Source organism: Bombina bombina, chromosome 1 (genome assembly GCF_027579735.1).
Source record: "Bombina bombina isolate aBomBom1 chromosome 1, aBomBom1.pri, whole genome shotgun sequence".
Taxonomy (NCBI): Eukaryota; Metazoa; Chordata; class Amphibia; order Anura; family Bombinatoridae; genus Bombina; species Bombina bombina.
In genome coordinates this window covers 1,111,748,317-1,111,770,232 of record NC_069499.1, presented here as the reverse complement: position 1 = coordinate 1,111,770,232, position 21,916 = coordinate 1,111,748,317, and the positions used below count along the sequence as shown (strand labels likewise).

Below are 21,916 nucleotides of genomic sequence, written 5' to 3'. Positions count from 1 at the left end.
GTATCAATGACTGACTCGGAGAAGCCACGCCTTGATAGAAATTAGATTTGGATGATTGAAAGGACCTTGTATTAGAAGGTCCTGCCTCAGAGGCAGAGTCCATGGTGGAAGAGATGACATGTCCACTAGGTCTGCATACCAGGTCCTGCGTGGCCACGCAGGCGCTATCAGAATCACCAATGCTCTTTCCTGCTTGATTTTGGCAATCAGTCGAGGGAGCAGAGGAAACGGTGGAAACACATAGGCCAGGTTGAAGAACCAAGGAGCTGCTAGAGCATCTATCAGCGTTGCTCCCGGGTCCCTGGACCTGGATCCGTAACAAGGAAGCTTGGCGTTCTGGCGAGACGCCATGAGATCCAGTTCTGGTTTGCCCCAATGATGGACCAGTTGAGCAAACACCTCCGGATGGAGTTCCCAATCCCGCGGATGAAAAGTCTGACGACTTAGAAAATCCGCCTCCCAGTTCTCTACGCCTGGGATGTGGATCGCTGACAGGTGGCAAGAGTGAGACTCTGCCCAGCGAATTATCTTTGAGACTTCTAACATCGCTAGGGAACTCCTGGTTCCCCCTTGATGGTTGATGTAAGCCACAGTCGTGATGTTGTCCGACTGAAATCTGATGAACCTCAGTGTTGCTAACTGAGGCCAAGCTAGAAGAGCATTGAATATTGCTCTTAACTCCAGAATATTTATTGGGAGGAGTTTCTCCTCCTGAGTCCACGATCCCTGAGCCTTCAGGGAGTTCCAGACTGCGCCCCAACCTAGAAGGCTGGCATCTGTTGTTACAATCGTCCAATCTGGCCTGCGAAAGGTCATACCCTTGGACAGATGGACCCGAGAAAGCCACCAGAGAAGAGAATCTCTGGTCTCTTGATCCAGATTTAGTAGAGGGGACAAATCTGAGTAATCCCCATTCCACTGACTTAGCATGCATAATTGCAGCGGTCTGAGATGCAGGCGCGCAAATGGCACTATGTCCATTGCCGCTACCATTAAGCCGATTACTTCCATGCACTGAGCCACTGACGGGCGTGGAATGGAATGAAGGACACGGCAAGCATTTAGAAGTTTTGATAACCTGAACTCCGTCAGGTAAATTTTCATCTCTACAGAATCTATAAGAGTCCCTAGGAAGGAGACTCTTGTGAGTGGTGATAGAGAACTCTTTTCCACGTTCACTTACCACCCATGCGACCTCAGAAATGCCAGAACTATCTCTGTATGAGACTTGGCAATTTGAAAGCTTGACGCCTGTATCAGGATGTCGTCTAGATACGGAGCCACCGCTATGCCTCGCGGTCTTAGAACCGCCAGAAGTGAGCCCAGAACCTTTGTAAAAATTCTCGGGGCAGTGGCCAACCCGAAGGGAAGAGCTACAAATTGGTAATGCCTGTCTAGAAAGGCATACCTTAGGAACCGATGATGATCTTTGTGAATCGGTATGTGAAGGTAGGCATCCTTTAAGTCCACTGTGGTCATGTACTGACCCTCTTGGATCATGGGTAGGATGGTCCGAATAGTTTCCATTTTGAATGATGGAACTCTGAGGAATTTGTTTAAGATCTTTAGATCCAAAATTGGTCTGAAGGTTCCCTCTTTCTTGGGAACCACAAACAGATTTGAATAAAATCCCTGTCCTTGTTCCGTCCGTGGAACTGGATGGATCACTCCCATTACTAGGAGGTCTTGCACACAGCTTAGGAATGCCTCTTTCTTTATCTGGTTTGCTGATAACCTTGAAAGATGAAATCTCCCTTGTGGAGGAGAAGCTTTGAAGTCCAGAAGATATCCCTGAGATATGATCTCCAATGCCCAGGGATCCTGAACATCTCTTGCCCACGCCTGGGTGAAGAGAGAAAGTCTGCCCCCCACTAGATCCGTTTCCGGATAGGGGGCCATTCCTTCATGCTGTCTTGGGGGCAGCAGCAGGCTTTCTGGCCTGCTTGCCCTTGTTCCAGGACTGGTTAGGTTTCCAGGCCTGTCTGGAATGAGCAACAGTTCCCTCTTGTTTTGAAGCGGAGGAAGTTGATGCTGCTCCTGCCTTGAAATTTCGAAAAGGCACGAAAATTAGACTGTTTGGCCTTTGATTTGGCCCTGTCCTGAGGAAGGGTATGACCCTTGCCTCCAGTAATGTCAGCAATAATTTCCTTCAAGCCAGGCCCGAATAAGGTCTGCCCCTTGAAAGGAATGTTGAGTAATTTAGACTTTGAAGTGACGTCAGCTGACCAGGATTTAAGCCATAGCGCCCAACGCGCCTGGATGGGGAATCCGGAATTCTTAGCCGTTAGTTTAGTCAAATGAACAATGGCATCAGAAACAAATGAGTTAGCTAGCTTAGCTAGCGTTCTAAGCTTGTCAATAATTTCATTCAATGGAGCTGTCTGGATGGCCTCTTCCAGGGCCTCAAACCAGAATGCCGCTGCAGCAGTGACAGGCGCAATGCATGCAAGGGGCTGTAAAATAAAACCTTGTTGAATAAACATTTTCTTAAGGTAACCCTCCAATTTTTTATCCATTGGATCTGAAAAAGCACAACTGTCCTCAACCGGGATAGTGGTACGCTTTGCTAAAGTAGAAACTGCTCCCTCCACCTTAGGGACCGTCTGCCATAAGTCCCGTGTAGTGGCGTCTATTGGAAACATTTTTCTAAATATAGGAGGTGGGGAAAAGGGCACACCGGGTCTATCCCACTCCTTGCTAATAATTTCTGTAAGCCTTTTAGGTATAGGAAAAACGTCAGTACACACCGGCACCGCATAGTATCTATCCAGCCTACACAATTTCTCTGGAATTGCAACTGTGTTACAGTCATTCAGAGCAGCTAATACCTCCCCAAGATATACACGGAGGTTCTCAAGCTTAAATTTAAAATTATAAATCTCTGAATCAGGTTTCCCCGAGTCAGAGATGTCACCCACAGACTGAAGCTCTCCGTATCAGACATGACTCTAACAGCATTTGCGCGCTCTGTATCTCTCCTAAACCCAGAGCTATCGCGCTTGCCTCTTAATTCAGGCAATCTAGATAATACCTCTGACAGGGTATTATTCATGATTGCAGCCATGTCCTGCAAGGTAATCGCTATGGGCGTCCCTGATGTAATTGGCGCCATATTAGCGTGCGTCCCCTGAGCGGGAGGCGAAGGGTCTGACACGTGGGGAGAGTTAGTCGGCATAACTACCCCCTCGACAGAACCCTCTGGTGATAATTCTTTTATAGATAAAGACTGATCTTTACTGTTTAAGGTGAAATCAATACATTTAGTACACATTCTCCTATGGGGCTCCACCATGGCTTTCAAACATAATGAACAAGTAGGTTCCTCTATGTCAGACATGTTTAAACAGACTAGCAATGAGACTAGCAAGCTTGGAAAACACTTTAAAACAAGTTTACAAGCAATATAAAAAACGTTACTGCGCCTTTAAGAAACACAAATTTTCCCAAATTTTGAAATAATAGTGAAAAAATGCAGTTACACTAACGAAATGTTTACAGTGTATGTAATAAGTTAGCAGAGCATTGCACCCACTTGCAAATGGATGATTAACCCCTTAATACCAAAAATGGAATAACAAATGACAAAAACGTTTTTTAAACAGTCACAACAACTGCCACAGCTCTACTGTGGCTTTTTACCTCCCTCAATATGACTTTTGAAGCCTTTTGAGCCCTTCAGGGAAGTCCTGGATCATGCAGGAAGAAGCTGGATGTCTGTGTCTGTAATTTTTGCTGTGCAAAAAAACGCTAAAATAGGCCCCTCCCACTCATATTACAACAGTGGGAAGCCTCAGGGAACTGTTTCTAGGCAAAATTCAAGCCAGCCATGTGGAAAAAACTAGGCCCCAATAAGTTTTATCACCAAACATATGTAAAAAACGATTAAACATGCCAGCAAACGTTTTAAAATACACTTTTATAAGAGTATGTATCTCTATTAATAAGCCTGATACCAGTCGCTATCACTGCATTTAAGGCTTTACTTACATTACTTCGGTATCAGCCGCATTTTCTAGCAAATTCCATCCCTAGAAAAATATTTTAACTGCACATACCTTATTACAGGAAAACCTGCACGCTATTTCCCCTCTGAAGTTACCTCACTCCTCAGAATATGTGAGAACAGCAAAGGATCTTAGTTACTTCTGCTAAGATCATAGAAAACGCAGGCAGATTCTTCTTCTAAATACTGCCTGAGATAAACAGTACACTCCGGTACCATTTAAAAATAACAAACTTTTGATTGAAGAAATAAACTAAGTATAAAACACCACAGTCCTCTTACGACCTCCATCTTAGTTGAGAGTTGCAAGAGAATGACTGGATATGGCAGTGAGGGGAGGAGCTATATAGCAGCTCTGCTGTGGGTGATCCTCTTGCAACTTCCTGTTGGGAAGGAGAATATCCTACAAGTAATGGATGATCCGTGGACTGGATACACTTAACAAGAGAAATGTTTAATTATGTATATTAAAAAAATATTTTTGATACTTTGATTATTTATTTTGTCCCCTTTTCCGGTAATTTAAAATCTGAAAATTTTCAAGAACTAGAAGTGTATACTGCAGGATTCCCACATGCATGCTGTACACACAAACACATATACACCCCCCCCCTTATTTCATCACCCTGTTTATTCTTTATTTATACTTTACTAAGTATAACACCCTCCTGTAACACTCAGTACTATCCATTCACAACACAATCCCCTCCAAACTTCAATCCCTTAATTCTCACCTTTGTTTTAGTGGAGTCACTATTGGCAGAATCTGAAAGAGAAAAAAAGGAGGAGAAACTATGAGAGATTTGTCCAGTGCAAAAGCCTTGTTATCACAGCAAATAAGACTGCAACCACAATTGTTAAACCAATGCCACATAAACATTAAACATTCCATCTGCCTCTTGCAAATTAGTTTTTTTGGGATTCCAAATTGTAGATGGCAGCCAGCATCACAAACAACTCACGTGTGACACACAACGTAACGTCATAGACACTACACATAGTGAAAGACATTACTGTTTATACATGAACACACACAGATGGACTACACAAGAACACACTGCAGGACCCCAAGCAGAGAAAAGAGTGAACTTAATTGCTATAGATCATTCAGCTCAATACAAGAGGAGGTTTGAACACACCAAGAAGGAACACCTGGCGATGTGGTGAAAAGATTAAAGTGAGGGTGAGGGTTACACCAAACAAAGAAAACAAAAGTAGAGAGAAATAGTGCACAGACACAGAGCTATAGCAGTGATGAATTTATACAAGGAAACAAAAACAGGGGCGTCTGTAACACGGATATAATGGTTCAAGTGAGGCGGTAAAGGACATGATTATCATGGTAGAGCACACACTCTCTCTCATCAGTTGGGGATCCTGCGAACACCTCAATGGGCCACTCTGTAAGTGTGTAAGAACAGTGGCACAGGACGTCAGCGTGACTGAATGCCACACACAGTTACAGCGATGAGATATGTTAAATCCCTGCTCACTGGGTGGTGGTAAGAGAGATACACAGACGGGTTCTAGACCCTAATTTTCCGCTTTGAAGTTTTCACCATTTTATAGCTTTCATCTGATACTCTCTCCTAACTTGCTTATAGAGTAGATAGTCATTAGAACTACAAATTCATTAACACCTATTCTGAACATCTTTGTGAAAGAAATATACAAATCCCCAATACCCATCCACTGCAGCCCAGTCAGATGAATAATATACAAGCCCATCAAATAACTGAGGGTCTGATGATATAAAGCTCCTCACTCTGGAGAGATTATCTAATTGTTTGAAGGACCTCACAGTACTAATGAGACTTCTTAGATAAAGGTTGCGTCTAACTTGAGAGTTGTTTATCTCGCTATGCAAGGTTCTTGATGTGAACAAGAGACACAAAAAAGAATTTGCGTGATTTCTCTCCATGCCAGGAAGATTTTGATCATCAGGCCCCGAGTCGGTTTTTAGTGATACTTTTCTTTAACTTCTCTCTAACACACCTAGTCTATTAACTGCCCACCCCAGTTATTTTGCCCAAAGACTGGGCTAATCTGTTATCTCATTTACAACCACCCAAGGGATAAGTGAGGGGAAAGCAGGAGAAACCAAACCATACCAGTTCACAGCTGCAGAAGATCCGCTGAAAGAAGAGAGAGGAAGTGGAAGAGCAGAGGGCAGGAAAGGAAGGAGAGGAAAAAATGCTGGGAATTACTTCAAGTCACAACATGCTAGGGTGGGTTGGTGCACAAAGCATGTAGGTCTAGATGACAACACTTTAGAAACATGCCAATCTTCCTGATGGTATGGTGATGTTATATATATGGAACCTAAAGAGTTGTGAAATGTGGGCCTGACAGCGGTGGACATTTTTGTTGCAATGTCCATAGTTATAAATGTAAATAAAGTATGTGATAATCAATGCAGCTGGAATAGAATGAGCTTTTACAATGAATATAACAATGAATATCACTTCAGCCGCATGAAAAGTTCTTTAAAATTTAACAAATAATATTTAACTATTGGGGAAAAACAACTTTTGTGTGAGTGTACAGCAGATCTGTTTCAACCATATTCTTTGCACCCCCCTAGATTATGGGCTGGAGTAAACACGGTCTGTCTAGACCTTATTAGGTTGGCTTGAGATGATGAAAAAACATCTAAATATGGTTTTGCAGAGGAGTCTTACTGCCTTGTATTTTAAAACACTTGTCTGTTAATTGTAAATAAAATTAAACATAATTGTGAAACCACGTTTATTTGTTTTTGTGATATATATAAAAATAAATAAATATATATATACATATATATATATATATATATATATATATATATATATATATATATATATATACATATACACACACACACACACACAGTGGTGGAAAAATATCACTATAGTCTACTAGTCAGTGAGAAAATATACTAGTCCAGAGGGAAAAAGTCACTAGTCTATTCAATGTGAACGATTTATTTAAACACACACAATGGATGGTCTGTGCTTTTCTTCCCTTTAGAGACTTAAACCCAATATGACTTACCTGAGGTATCCCCAGGTCCTGTTGTTCGACCAATATTTGGCAAAAGATGCTCAATGTTTGGTATACACTGAGTGCTTGTTGTCTCATCAACAGGGGTCTGTAAAACAGTGAAGAATAAAAATAAATCTACATGAAAAAATGAGTTGGCAAAATTGAGCTTATAATGATGAAAACATATCAGGCAAATATTATTAAGTGTGAGACGCATAGATGGGGAACATGAGTCAGAATTTAAGAAGTAATGAGTAAAGGTGTGAACCACTAAGAAGAGTTGGTCATAAACCAAACAAACAAAAGCTGGAAAGGGAGGGATGTGAAGACATGAGGAAGACAAAACCAATCCATACACGGAAGGACAAAAACACGTGGGAATGTGGGAAATCTGAGATATTAGAATGAGAAATGTAAAGAAGGACAGAAACATTAGAATGGGAAGTATGAGAATATACTAATACAATCTAGGAGTGATAAAATTAAAAAAAGGATAACGTGCTGAATAAACGTCAATATCTTCAAGAAAAAAAACTGAGTCACCAATATGCCAGACAAGGTTGAGAAAGTGGGAGACACAGAGGAAATGTGGAAAAGAAGTGAAAGATAACAACAAATATTAAATGTTGGAAACATGAAGAGCAAAAAAAACAAAAAAAGTAAATTGTGAGGTAATAAGAAGTTACAGTGTATAATTGGAACAACCTCAGGTTGATGCTATAACAGTCAATTAACCATTTTTCAATTATTGCACTCAGCTTGCTAGATCAAATTAGTATTTTTGATTCTTGCAAAGTAATACGATTGGTTGGAACCAGTTTAAAAGCTAGAGAACCACCTACAACATTCTATGTTTGGTTAAATACATTAACACTGAACCAATTGTGTTGGATATATTTTGGCTGTTGATTTTAGAACACATCTATATCCTGTGATGGGGTTAGATGGTGAAAAACATTTAAGGGATTAGGGATAGGAAAGTCAAAATTAAACTTGCATCATTCAGATAGAGTGTGTAATTTTAAGACACTTTTAATGCACTTCTGTTTTTCTAAATTTACTTTGTTTTCTTGGTAGCATTTCTTGATTGTTCTCCAGTTTATGCCTTTGGATTGCCCTCTTGTTGAGAAGCCTAGCAGGACTGATTTTGGTTATCCTGATTTCTTGGCTTGGACCTGGGGTCTGCCTATGCACACTTTATTTTAAAGTTTCTGCTCAATTTGGTTTGACCTTGGCTTCCCCTGACCATTTCTTGACTTCTGCTTTTATTCCACATAACCTGCACTGTATTGCTGTGACACCTAATCCTAGCCCAGGTGTGGGCCCACACCTTAACAAAGCTGTGGTCTATCCTCCAACCCAGCCTGGGTCTTTGTTTATGCTATCCTAGTTCATGACTGCCACAGAATACTCAGCTCCAGCCACGTGTTCCAGCATCTCTTGCAGTCAGAATCTGAATCCCGCTAAGTGTTCCTGTGGTACCAATATTCAGCTCAGGGTTTTGTGGTACCAGTATCCAACTCAGTGTTCATGTGGTACCAGTATTCAGCTCATGGTTCCTGTAGTACCAGTATCCCGTTTAAAGTTTCTGTGGTGCAAGAATCCTGCTCTGTGTTCCTGAGATGCCAGTATCCAGCCATTGGGCACCTGCACTACCACTGACCAGTCCTGCAGAACCTGCACACAGCCTCAGTATCCTGTTAGTGTGTCTGTTGTATCAGTATCCAATACAGTGCTCCTATGGTTCCATTATCCGGCCAAGTGTAAACTAAGTGTACCTGCAGTGCCAGTGACCTGTCCTATGTTCCTGTCACACCAGCACTCAGCCTTGCCAGTATTCTGCTCAGTGTTCCAATGATGCAAGTATCCTGCCTTCGGCAGCTGCAGAGCCAGTAACCAGTCCTGTGTTCCAGCAGCACCTGCACTGTTGTTGCCATTGCCACAGTACCTGTTAAATAAACTTTGTCTTTTCCAAAGTGCAGTTAGCATGCCTGAAATAAAGCAGTATCCTTAGCTCCAATAGACAACTGAAGAGAATCCGGCTAACCATCCGATAACACCACCAACTTGAAAAATAGGTATGTTATAGTGAAAAATATATTTATTTCAAAAGGTACATAGAAGTGCTAAAATCAAAGGGCATACAGAAAAAAAAAAAACAAACGGAACATCCGAATGCCCGGGATGTCTTAAAGATGGAGCCGCTCTGCGCCGGATGGATGAAGATAGAAGATGCCGTCTGGATGAAGACTTCTTCCCGCTTGGATGAGGATGGATGTCCGCTCTTCGAAAACTGTAAGTGGATCTTCGGGGGTTAGTGTTAGGTTTTTTTAAGGGTTTATTGGGTGGGTTTTAATTTTAGGTTAGGAACTTTGGGCTGAAAAAGAGCTAAATGCCCTTTTAAGGGCAATGCCCATACAAATGCCCTTTTCAGGGCAATCGGGAGCTTAGGTTTTTTAGATAGGTTTTTATTTGGGGGTTGGTTGTGTGGGTGGTGGGTTTTACTGTTGGGGGGGTATTTGTATTTTTTTTAACAGGTAAAAGAGCAGATTTCTTTGGGGCAATGCCCCGCAAAAGGCCCCTTTAAGGGCCAATGGTAGTTTATTGTAGGCTAGGGGTTTTTTTTTTTATTTTGGGGGGGGGCTTTTTTATTTTGATGGGGCTATTAGATTAGGTGTAATTAGTTTAAAAATGTGATAATTTATTTTTTATTTTGTGTAACTTATTGTTTTTTATTTTGTGTAACTTAGTAATTTTTAATTGTAGATTTAAATAACTTGAGTAGGGTTAGGGTTTTAAATATGTAATATAGTTAATGTAATTGGTAGTTTAATGTAATTTTAGCATAATAGTTAGGGTAGCTTAATTAATAGTTTAATAAAGTTTATTTTAATTCTAAAGGTAAGTTTAAATTTATTATAACATAGGGATTAGTTAATATTTAATGTAAAGTTAGCGGGTTGTTAGATTTAGGGGTTAATAGCTTAATTTAGTTTATGGCGATGGGGGGGCTGGCGGTTTAGGGGTTAATATGTTTAGTAAGTGGTAGTGATGTGGGAGGCCAGGGGTTTAGGGGCTAATACATTTATTTAGTTGTGGAGGGGTCCGGGAGCGGCGGAATAGGGGTTAATAACATTATGTAGGTTGCGGCGGGGTCCGGGAGCCGCGGGATATAACTTTATTTAGGTGCGGCAGGATAGGGGTTAATAACTTTATTTAGGTTGCGGCGGGAAAGGGGTTAATAACTTTATTTAGGTTGCAGCGGGGTCCGGGAGCGGCAGTGTTGGGGAGTGGCGGGATAGGGGTTAATAACATTATGTAGGTGGCGGGGCGGCAGATTAGGGGTGTTTAGACTCGGGGCTTATGTTAGGGTGTTAGGTGTAAATGTAACTTTTACTCTAGCATAGAAATCAATGGGATATTGGGCAGCAGTGAACATGAGCTTTCGCGGCTTTCAGACTTACGTCACAAATTTCAACTTTTGCCGGTCTGTAGGCTTTGATAAATGGGGCGAATCAGGCTCGCCACAATTACGCTGCAGAATTCCAGCGTATTTGCGGCTGATGGCTTGATAAATATCCCTCTTTATATTTACTTTGAAAGAACAAAAAAAAAAAAACCTTAATAAGAAACCTATGGGAGTTTCAGTGTGTGGGTATATTGTACATCAATACGGAGTTTCTTATATGTATGTATTATACTGTTAAATGCTAAATTATGTATTTAACCCTTCCCTGATTGTATGATTTGTCTTCATCAGAACAAAGTTCCGATGCAAACAAATAAGTAAAAAAGTAAATCACGCAATCGTTCATGCAATCGCGTGATTTCAATGATGGGATCGGTTAAAGAGGATTGCCTATGACGCCATTCACGCCCTCCAGCCTGCAATCCCAGTTAGGAAGCTGCTATAGCAGGGGTCAGCAACCTTGGCACCCCAGATGTTTTGGAACTGCATTTCCCATGATGCTCAGACTCACTTTAGGCTGGCTGAGTATCATGGGAAATGTAGTTTTAAACATCTGGGATACCAAGGTTGCTGACCCCTGTGCTATAGCTTCAGTACAGCCAAAAGGATAGGACGTTCCATGACGTCCTAACGGTGCTAAAGTTCAGCACAGTTAGGGTGGTATGGAACGTCCTAACGGCGGGAAGGTGGTAAAGCCCTTTCATTATTTAAATAAACGTGTTTCTAACTTTTGGCATATTCTTTTCTTTTTTTAGGAAGAAGATTTTGTGTACGAGATATTAATATTCCATAGAAGACAGTAGCTGCAGCTTTTTAGTTTAACAAGTGCATTTCTTGAGCTTTGCACTATGTAAAAACAGAATTTATGTTTACCTGATAAATTTCTTTCTCCAACGGTGTGTCCGGTCCACGGCGTCATCCTTACTTGTGGGATATTCTCTTCCCCAACAGGAAATGGCAAAGAGCCCAGCAAAGCTGGTCACATGATCCCTCCTAGGCTCCGCCTACCCCAGTCATTCGACCGACGTTAAGGAGGAATATTTGCATAGGAGAAACCATATGGTACCGTGGTGACTGTAGTTAAAGAAAATAAAATATCAGACCTGATTAAAAAAACCAGGGCGGGCCGTGGACCGGACACACCGTTGGAGAAAGAAATTTATCAGGTAAACATAAATTCTGTTTTCTCCAACATAGGTGTGTCCGGTCCACGGCGTCATCCTTACTTGTGGGAACCAATACCAAAGCTTTAGGACACGGATGAAGGGAGGGAGCAAATCAGGTCACCTAAATGGAAGGCACCACGGCTTGCAAAACCTTTCTCCCAAAAATAGCCTCAGAAGAAGCAAAAGTATCAAACTTGTAAAATTTGGTAAAAGTGTGCAGTGAAGACCAAGTCGCTGCCCTACATATCTGATCAACAGAAGCCTCGTTCTTGAAGGCCCATGTGGAAGCCACAGCCCTAGTGGAATGAGCTGTGATTCTTTCGGGAGGCTGCCGTCCGGCAGTCTCGTAAGCCAATCTGATGATGCTTTTAATCCAAAAAGAGAGAGAGGTAGAAGTTGCTTTTTGACCTCTCCTTTTACCTGAATAAACAACAAACAAGGAAGATGTTTGTCTAAAATCCTTTGTAGCATCTAAATAGAATTTTAGAGCGCGAACAACATCCAAATTGTGCAACAAACGTTCCTTCTTTGAAACTGGTTTTGGACACAGAGAAGGTACGATAATCTCCTGGTTAATGTTTTTGTTAGAAACAACTTTTGGAAGAAAACCAGGTTTAGTACGTAAAACCACCTTATCTGCATGGAACACCAGATAAGGAGGAGAACACTGCAGAGCAGATAATTCTGAGACTCTTCTAGCAGAAGAAATCGCAACTAAAAACACTAAAAAACTCTAAGCCATCTCCGTGGAGATGTTGCCTGTACAACGGCAAAGAGAATGACTGGGGTAGGCGGAGCCTAGGAGGGATCATGTGACCAGCTTTGCTGGGCTCTTTGCCATTTCCTGTTGGGGAAGAGAATATCCCACAAGTAAGGATGACGCCGTGGACCGGACACACCTATGTTGGAGAAATGTATTTTTTTGGAATTCACAGCTTTTTTAATATTGTATTTGTATATAATAAAAACACTTTTAAAAACTAATCTTACCTTTATAAAAAAACAAAAACAAAACTACCATTACTTAAAATTTTTAAGAAACCTAACATTGCAAAAAAAAACTTAAATTATGCTTACCTGATAATTTTATTTTCTTCAGATGGAAAGAGTCCACAGCTGCATTTATTACTTTTGGGCAAAGACACCCCAGCCAAAGGCTTAAATACTCCTCCCACTCCCCTCAACACCCAGTCATTCTGCCGAGGCACAAGGAACCGTATAAGAAATATCAGGGTGAAAAGGTGCCAGAAGAATAAAAATACAGACGCCCCACATAAAAAGCATGGTAAGCATAATCTAAGTTTTTCTTCATAAATGGAAAGAGTCCACAGCTGCATTCATTACTTTTAGAAAAACAATACTTAATCTATAGAGGACACAGAATGCCAAGACGGGAGGGTACAAAAGGCGGCCCATTCTGAAGGCACCAGGCCTGAAACCACTACGCAACAAAACCCTGCTTCGTTCGAAGCTGAGAAACATTGAAAAGAAGAGGCCCCAAGGATACTGACCCGCAAGTAGCCCAGAAGCCTAGCTAGAGACTGCAAAATCAGACTAAACTGAGCCAACAGTCCTCCAGGAGACACCGTCACCCAGCAGTCGGTCCCCAACCACACACCCCTCACTAGCGAAGGGAACACTAGCCCAAAAACTCCCAAAGGGAAAGGGTAAGGAAGAACCAAAGGGAAACCGAAAGGTCACCACAAATTCCAAAAAAGGAAGAACTCCCAGAATGAGCTCAGCTCACAAAGACCCAAATGGGTTCTGACAAACAAGAGGAGGCAACGCCCAGACCAGACAAAAACCACAAGGTTTAGGACCGGGCATCAGAACAGAAAAAATGTTCCTCTCAACATCGTGCAAAAGCACCTAAAAAGACAACTAAAGACAGAGTCCTCAAAACGTCAGAACTTAGAATACAGAAGTATTCAACACATAATAAGTGTAGCAAACCCAGACGAGGTAAACATCTAAGTTAAGAACACGCAGTCATCATCAGGATGACACAGAAAGAAAATACTTGCTGAAAACTAAAAAGCGGCCAAACAAGATATCAGATTGCAAAAAACTCCAAGACAGAGAGCATGCTCCAAGCAATCCAAGTCACCAGACTGAAACATAGGTCTCAAAAAGGGAGAAGCACAGAACCTCAACGAAGCCCACTTCACCCCCGAAAAGGAATAACAAATCTCAAAACCTACTCCCAGCCAGGCTAGCCCAGGCGTCGGCAGGTCTGAAAACAGGGGAACAAGAGAACCCCAACACCAGCTCACAAAAGAGTGGAAGAATGGCCACAACCATTCCAACAGAGCTTCCCTAGAAATTTCCTAGAGACAATCGACAAGGCCGACATAGTCTCAACGCAGAGCCAGCAAGACTGACTCCAGATGGAACACAACAACCCAGAGAGCATGCCTCTCTTCAACATAGGTTAAATCCTCTGTTCCACCTGAATCCAGGAGAAGCCCTAAGACAAGGACCACACCTCCGTAAGTAGGAGAACAAGTCCCCCTAGGAAAAAACATAATTTATGTAAGAACTTACCTGATAAATTCATTTCTTTCATATTAGCAAGAGTCCATGAGCTAGTGACGTATGGGATATACATTCCTACCAGGAGGGGCAAAGTTTCCCAAACCTCAAAATGCTTATAAATACACCCCTCACCACACCCACAATTCAGTTTAACGAATAGCCAAGAAGTGGGGTGATAAAAAAGTGCGAAAGCATATAAAATAAGGAATTGGAATAATTGTGCTTTATACAAAAAACATAACCACCACAAAAAAAGGGCGGGCCTCATGGACTCTTGCTAATATGAAAGAAATGAATTTATCAGGTAAGTTCTTACATAAATTATGTTTTCTTTCATGTAATTAGCAAGAGTCCATGAGCTAGTCACGTATGGGATAATGACTACCCAAGATGTGGATCTTTCCACACAAGAGTCACTAGAGAGGGAGGGATAAAATAAAGACAGCCAATTCCTGCTGAAAATAATCCACACCCAAAAATCAAGTTTAACGAAAAACATAAGCAGAAGATTCAAACTGAAACCGCTGCCTGAAGTACTTTTCTACCAAAAACTGCTTCAGAAGAAGAAAATATATCAAAATGGTAGAATTTAGTAAAAGTATGCAAAGAGGACCAAGTTGCTGCTTTGCAAATCTGGTCAACCGAAACTTCATTCCTAAACGCCCAGGAAGTAGAAACTGACCTAGTAGAATGAGCTGTAATTCTTTGAGGCGGAGTTTTACCCGACTCAACATAGGCAAGATGAATTAAAGATTTCAACCAAGATGCCAAAGAAATGGCAGAAGCTTTCTGGCCTTTTCTAGAACCGGAAAAGATAACAAATAAACTAGAAGTCTTACGGAAAGATTTCGTAGCTTCAACATAATATTTCAAAGCTCTAACAACATCCAAAGAATGCAACGATTTCTCCTTAGAATTCTTAGGATTAGGACATAATGAAGGAACCACAATTTCTCTACTAATGTTGTTGGAATTCACAACTTTAGGTAAAAATTCAAAAGAAGTTCGCAACACCGCCTTATCCTGATGAAAAATCAGAAAAGGAGACTCACAAGAAAGAGCAGATAATTCAGAAACTCTTCTGGCAGAAGAGATGGCCAAAAGGAACAAAACTTTCCAAGAAAGTAATTTAATGTCCAATGAATGCATAGGTTCAAACGGAGGAGCTTGAAGAGCTCCCAAAACCAAATTCAAACTCCAAGGAGGAGAAATTGACTTAATAACAGGTTTTATACGAACCAAAGCTTGTACAAAACAATGAATATCAGGAAGAATAGCAATCTTTCTGTGAAAAAGAACAGAAAGAGCAGAGATTTGTCCTTTCAAAGAACTTGCGGACAAACCCTTATCTAAACCATCCTGAAGAAACTGTAAAATTCTCGGTATTCTAAAAGAATGCCAAGAAAAATGATGAGAAAGACACCAAGAAATATAAGTCTTCCAGACTCTATAATATATCTCTCGAGATACAGATTTACGAGCCTGTAACATAGTATTAATCACAGAGTCAGAGAAACCTCTTTGACCAAGAATCAAGCGTTCAATCTCCATACCTTTAAATTTAAGGATTTCAGATCCTGATGGAAAAAAGGACCTTGTGACAGAAGGTCTGGTCTTAACGGAAGAGTCCACAGTTGGCAAGAGGCCATCCGGACAAGATCCGCATACCAAAACCTGTGAGGCCATGCCGGAGCTACCAGCAGAACAAACGAGCATTCCTTCAGAATCTTGGAGATTACTCTTGGAAGAAGAACTAGAGGCGGAAAGATATAGGCAGGATGATACTTCCAAGGAAGTGATAATGCATCCACTGCCTCCGCCTGAGGATCCCGGGATCTGGACAGATACCTGGGAAGTTTCTTGTTTAGATGGGACGCCATCAGATCTATTTCTGGAAGTTCCCACATTTGAACAATCTGAAGAAATACCTCTGGGTGAAGAGACCATTCGCCCGGATGCAACGTTTGGCGACTGAGATAATCCGCTTCCCAATTGTCTATACCTGGGATATGAACCGCAGAGATTAGACAGGAGCTGGATTCCGCCCAAACCAAAATTCGAGATACTTCTTTCATAGCCAGAGGACTGTGAGTCCCTCTTTGATGATTGATGTATGCCACAGTTGTGACATTGTCTGTTTGAAAACAAATGAACGATTCTCTCTTCAGAAGAGGCCAAAACTGAAGAGCTCTGAAAATTGCACGGAGTTCCAAAATATTGATCGGTAATCTCACCTCCTGAGATTCCCAAACTCCTTGTGCCGTCAGAGATCCCCACACAGCTCCCCAACCTGTGAGACTTGCATCTGTTGAAATTACAGTCCAGGTCGGAAGCACAAAAGAAGCCCCCTGAATTAAACGATGGTGATCTGTCCACCATGTTAGAGAGTGTCGAACAATCGGTTTTAAAGATATTAATTGAGATATCTTCGTGTAATCCTTGCACCATTGCTTCAGCATACAGAGCTGAAGAGGTCGCATGTGAAAACGAGCAAAGGGGATCGCGTCCGATGCAGCAGTCATAAGACCTAGAATTTTCATGCATAAGGCTACCGAAGGGAATGATTGTGACTGAAGGTTTCGACAAGCTGCAATCAATTTTAGACGTCTCTTGTCTGTTAAAGACAGAGTCATGGACACTGAATCCATCTGGAAACCCAGAAAGGTTACCCTTGTCTGAGGAATCAAAGAACTTTTTGGTAAATTGATCCTCCAACCATGATCTTGAAGAAACAACACAAGTCGATTCGTATGAGATTCTGCTAAATGTAAAGACTGAGCAAGTACCAAGATATCGTCCAAATAAGGAAATACCACAATACCCTGTTCTCTGATTACAGACAGAAGGGCACCGAGAACCTTTGTAAAAATTCTTGGAGCTGTAGCTAGGCCAAACGGCAGAGCCACAAACTGGTAATGCTTGTCCAGAAAAGAGAATCTCAGGAACTGATAATGATCTGGATGAATCGGAATATGCAGATATGCATCCTGTAAATCTATTGTGGACATATAATTCCCTTGCTGAACAAAAGGCAAGATAGTCCTTACAGTTACCATCTTGAACGTTGGTATTCTTACATAACGATTCAATATTTTTAGATCCAGAACTAGTCTGAAGGAATTCTCCTTCTTTGGTACAATGAAGAGATTTGAATAAAACCCCATCCCCTGTTCCGGAACTGGAACCGGCATAATTACTCCAGTCAACTCTAGATCTGAAACACATTTCAGAAATGCTTGAGCTTTTACTGGATTTACTGGGACACGGGAAAGAAAAAATCTCTTTGCAGGAGGTCTCATCTTGAAACCAATTCTGTACCCTTCTGAAACAATGCTCTGAATCCAAAGATTGTGAACAGAATTGATCCAAATTTCCTTGAAAAAACGTAACCTGCCCCCTACCAGCTGAGCTGGAATGAGGGCCGCACCTTCATGTGGACTTAGAAGCAGGCTTGGATTTATTCCAGACTGGAGATGGTTTCCAAACTGAAACTGCTCCTGAGGATGAAGGATCAGGCTTTTGTTCTTTGTTGAAACGAAAGGAACGAAAACGATTATTAGCCCTGCTTTTACCTTTAGATTTTTTATCCTGTGGTAAAAAAGTTCCTTTCCCACCAGTAACAGTTGAAATAATGGAATCCAACTGAGAACCAAATAATTTGTTACCCTGGAAAGAAATGGAAAGTAAAGTAGATTTAGAAGCCATATCAGCATTCCAAGTTTTAAGCCATAAAGCTCTTCTAGCTAAAATAGCTAGAGACATAAACCTGACATCAACTCTGATAATATCAAAAATGGCATCACAGATAAAATTATTAGCATGCTGTAGAAGAATAATAATATCATGAGAATCATGATGTGTTACTTGTTGCGCTAAAGTTTCCAACCAGAAAGTTGAAGCTGCAGCAAAATCAGCCAAAGATATAGCAGGTCTAAGAAGATTACCTGAACACAGATAAGCTTTTCTTAGAAAGGATTCAATTTTCCTATCTAAAGGATCCTTAAATGAAGTACCATCTGACGTAGGAATAGTAGTACGTTTAGCAAGGGTAGAAATAGCCCCATCAACTTTAGGGATTTTGTCCCAAAATTCTAATCTGTCAGACGGCACATGATATAATCGCTTGAAACGTTTAGAAGGAGTAAATGAATTACCCAATTTATCCCATTCTTTGGAAATAACTGCAGAAATAGCATTAGGAACAGGAAAAACTTCTGGAATAACCACAGGAGCTTTAAATACCTTATCCAAACGTTTAGAATTAGTATCAAGAGGACCAGAATCCTCTATTTCTAAAGCAATTAGTACTTCTTTAAGTAAAGAACGAATAAATTCCATTTTAAATAAATATGAAGATTTATCAGCATCAACCTCTGAGACAGAATCCTCTGAACCAGAAGAGTCATCAGAATCAGAATGATGATGTTCATTTAAAAATTCATCTGTAGGGAGAGAAGTTTTAAAAGATTTTTTACGTTTACTAGAAGGAGAAATAACAGACATAGCCTTCTTTATGGATTCTAAAACAAAATCTCTTATATTATCAGGAACATTCTGCACCTTAGATGTTGAAGGAACTGCAACAGGCAATGGTACTTTACTAAAGGAAATATTATCTGCTTTAACAAGTTTGTCATGACAATCAATACAAACAACAGCTGGAGGAATAGCTACCAAAAGTTTACAGCAGATACACTTAGCTTTGGTAGATCCAGCACTAGACAGCGATTTTCCTGTAGTATCTTCTGGCTCAGATGCAACTTGAGACATCTTGCAATATGTAAGAGAAAAAACAACACATATATAAAGCAAAATTGATCAAATTCCTTAAATGACAGTTTCAGGAATGGGAAAAAATGCCAATAAACAAGCTTCTAGCAACCAGAAGCAATGAAAAATGAGACTTAAATAATGTGGAGACAAAAGCGACGCCCATATTTTTCGCGCCAATAAGACGCCCACATTATTTGGCGCCTAAATGCTTTTTGGCGCCAAAATGACGCCACATCCGGAACGCCGACATTTATGGCGCAAAATAACGTCAAAAAATGACGCAACTTCCGGCGACACGTATGACGCCGGAAACGGAAACTAATTTTTTGCGCCAAAAAAGTCCGCGCCAAGAATGACGCAATAAAATGAAGCATTTTCAGCCCCCGCGAGCCTAACAGCCCACAGGGAAGAGTCAAATTTTTGAAGGTAAGAAAAAATGATTAAATCAAATGCATTATCCCAAATATGAAACTGACTGTCTGAAAATAAGGAAAGTTGAACATTCTGAGTCAAGGCAAATAAATGTTTGAATACATATATTTAGAACTTTATAAATAAAGTGCCCAACCATAGCTTGGAGTGTCACAGAAAATAAGATTTACTTACCCCAGGACACTCATCTACATGTTTGTAGAAAGCCAAACCAGTACTGAAACGAGAATCAGCAGAGGTAATGGTATATATAAGAGTATATCGTCGATCTGAAAAGGGAGGTAAGAGATGAATCTCTACGACCGATAACAGAGAACCTATGAAATAGACCCCGTAGAAGGAGATCACTGCATTCGAATAGGCAATACTCTCCTCACATCCCTCTGACATTCACTGCACACTGAGAGGAAAACCGGGCTCCAACTTGCTGCGGAGCGCATATCAACGTAGAATCTAGCACAAACTTACTTCACCACCTCCATCGGAGGCAAAGTTTGTAAAACTGAATTGTGGGTGTGGTGAGGGGTGTATTTATAGGCATTTTGAGGTTTGGGAAACTTTGCCCCTCCTGGTAGGAATGTATATCCCATACGTCACTAGCTCATGGACTCTTGCTAATTACATGAAAGAAAAGGTCCATTAATACAGAGCACCTGCCCACATGACACAAGGCCACAAGACGTCCAAAGCAAGGGGATACCTTGAGGACAAAGTCACTCGAGCAAGGCTAGCTCCACAACACCTCCAATACGAGTCAGAGGATCACATGAACAAAAGGATGCGGATCAACCCCAGCTCCGGGAAAGAACCCTAAGCAGAGCCCAAACGAGACCCCAATGTCCTCAAAAAGGAACAACCATCTCCTGAAAGGAAAACCAGGTCTCCAAACAGGACCATGGAAGGAACAAGTCCAAAAGGGCAATTTCCCAGAGCCTCAGAAAGGTCAAACCGCCCAAAACAGCAGTAAGGAGGTGCTAAGCCCCCAATCCTCCTACGTGAGGAAGAACACTCTAGGTCCTGAGAGTATCAGAAGTAAGAGAGAGTGACGCAGCAGAACTCCACTGACCCAGTCAACCAGCTTGAAGGCAAAATAAGGACTGAACATCCTTCTGCCTCACGGACTCACAAGTCCTCTGTCAGGATGCCAGGAATCAGGCAGACGAGAAGTGCAAAAATAATCACACCTTTATTAATAGCAAAAAATAATAAAAAGTCCACAAGTCAAATAACAAGCCAGGAGTCAAAACCAGAGCTGGTAGTCAGACGAGCCGAGTCAAAAGTCAAAGCGAATAGTCAGACGAGCCGAGTCAGGAGCCAAAGCAAGTAGTCAGACGAGCCTGAATCAGGAATAAGGAGAACAGCAGAGTCAGGAACAAGACAGGGATCAGGAACCAGGAGGGATGTCAGACAGCCAGGTAATACACAGGAGCTCTCACAAACGGGTCTGAGACAACACAAGGGCAAAGCATACTGAACAGAGGCACTTTAAATAACAAGTGATGACATCACAATTCTGAGACTGCATCCTGTCTCACACGGATGATGTACACCAGTCTGGCCATAAAAGGAAGTGCAGGAAATGAGCAGGAAATGAGCAGCATCACACAGTATGCACCAGCAGTCAGCAAGAGAGGTGAGTAAAATGGCTGCCAGCAGCACATGGCAAACAAAGCAGGGAAAAAACCCTGACAGTACCCTCCCCTCAACGACCCCTCCCCCGCGGAAGGACAAAAGGCTTATTGGGGAAACACGCATGGAAGGCACGGAGGAGGGAAGGAGCATGAACATCAGAGGAGGGAACCCATGAACGCTCCTCTGGACTGTAGCCCCTCCAGTGAACCAAATACTGTACGCGGCCCCTGGACATACGAGAGTCAATAATGCTGCTGACCTCATACTCCTCATGGTTGTCAACAAAGATAGGATGGGAACGGGGAAGCACAGTGGTAAACCAATTACAAACCAATGGTTTCAAGAGGGAGACATGAAAAACAATGGAGATGCACATTGCAGGAGGAAGGTCAAGAGCGTAGGCCACAGGATTGACCCATCGGAGTATTCGAAAAGGACCAACATAACGGGGAGCCAGTTTATTGGAAGGCACACAAAGGTTCAAGTTGCGGGTGGACAGCCAAACTCTCTCACCAACCTGGTAGGAAGACGCGGGCAGACGCCTACGATCAGCCTGGAACTTTTGGCGCTGCATAGAACGATGAAGGCAATCATGAATCTGCACCCACGTGGAACGGAGTAGCCGGAGATGCTTCTACAAAGCCGGAATACCCTGAGACATGAATGAATCAGGCAACAAGGATGGTTGAAACCCATAATTCGCCATGAACCGGGATAACTTGGAGGAAGCATTAATAGCACTATTACGAGCAAACTCTGCCCAAGGTAACAGTTCAGACCAATTATTGTGGTGATCTGAGATATAGCAATGAGAAACTGTTCCAGAGCTTGATTAGACTGTTCCGCAGCCCTATTGGATTGAGGGTGATATGCTGAGGAGAA

The 21,916-nt window shown here is 41.7% G+C and overlaps 1 protein-coding gene across 2 annotated transcripts in view; it reads right to left on the bottom strand.

The window, feature by feature from the left end:
* ARHGAP23 (Rho GTPase activating protein 23) overlaps window positions 1–21,916 on the bottom strand; it is a 289,496-nt gene that overhangs the window by 4,291 nt on the left and 263,289 nt on the right. For both annotated transcript variants that reach the window (XM_053697729.1, XM_053697720.1), the window contains exons 22-23: window positions 7,037–7,133; window positions 4,738–4,769 (exon numbers count right to left, since the gene is read on the bottom strand). In XM_053697729.1, coding sequence (XP_053553704.1) covers window positions 4,738–4,769; window positions 7,037–7,133 — 129 coding nt within the window. The remainder of the gene's footprint in view (window positions 1–4,737; window positions 4,770–7,036; window positions 7,134–21,916) is intronic.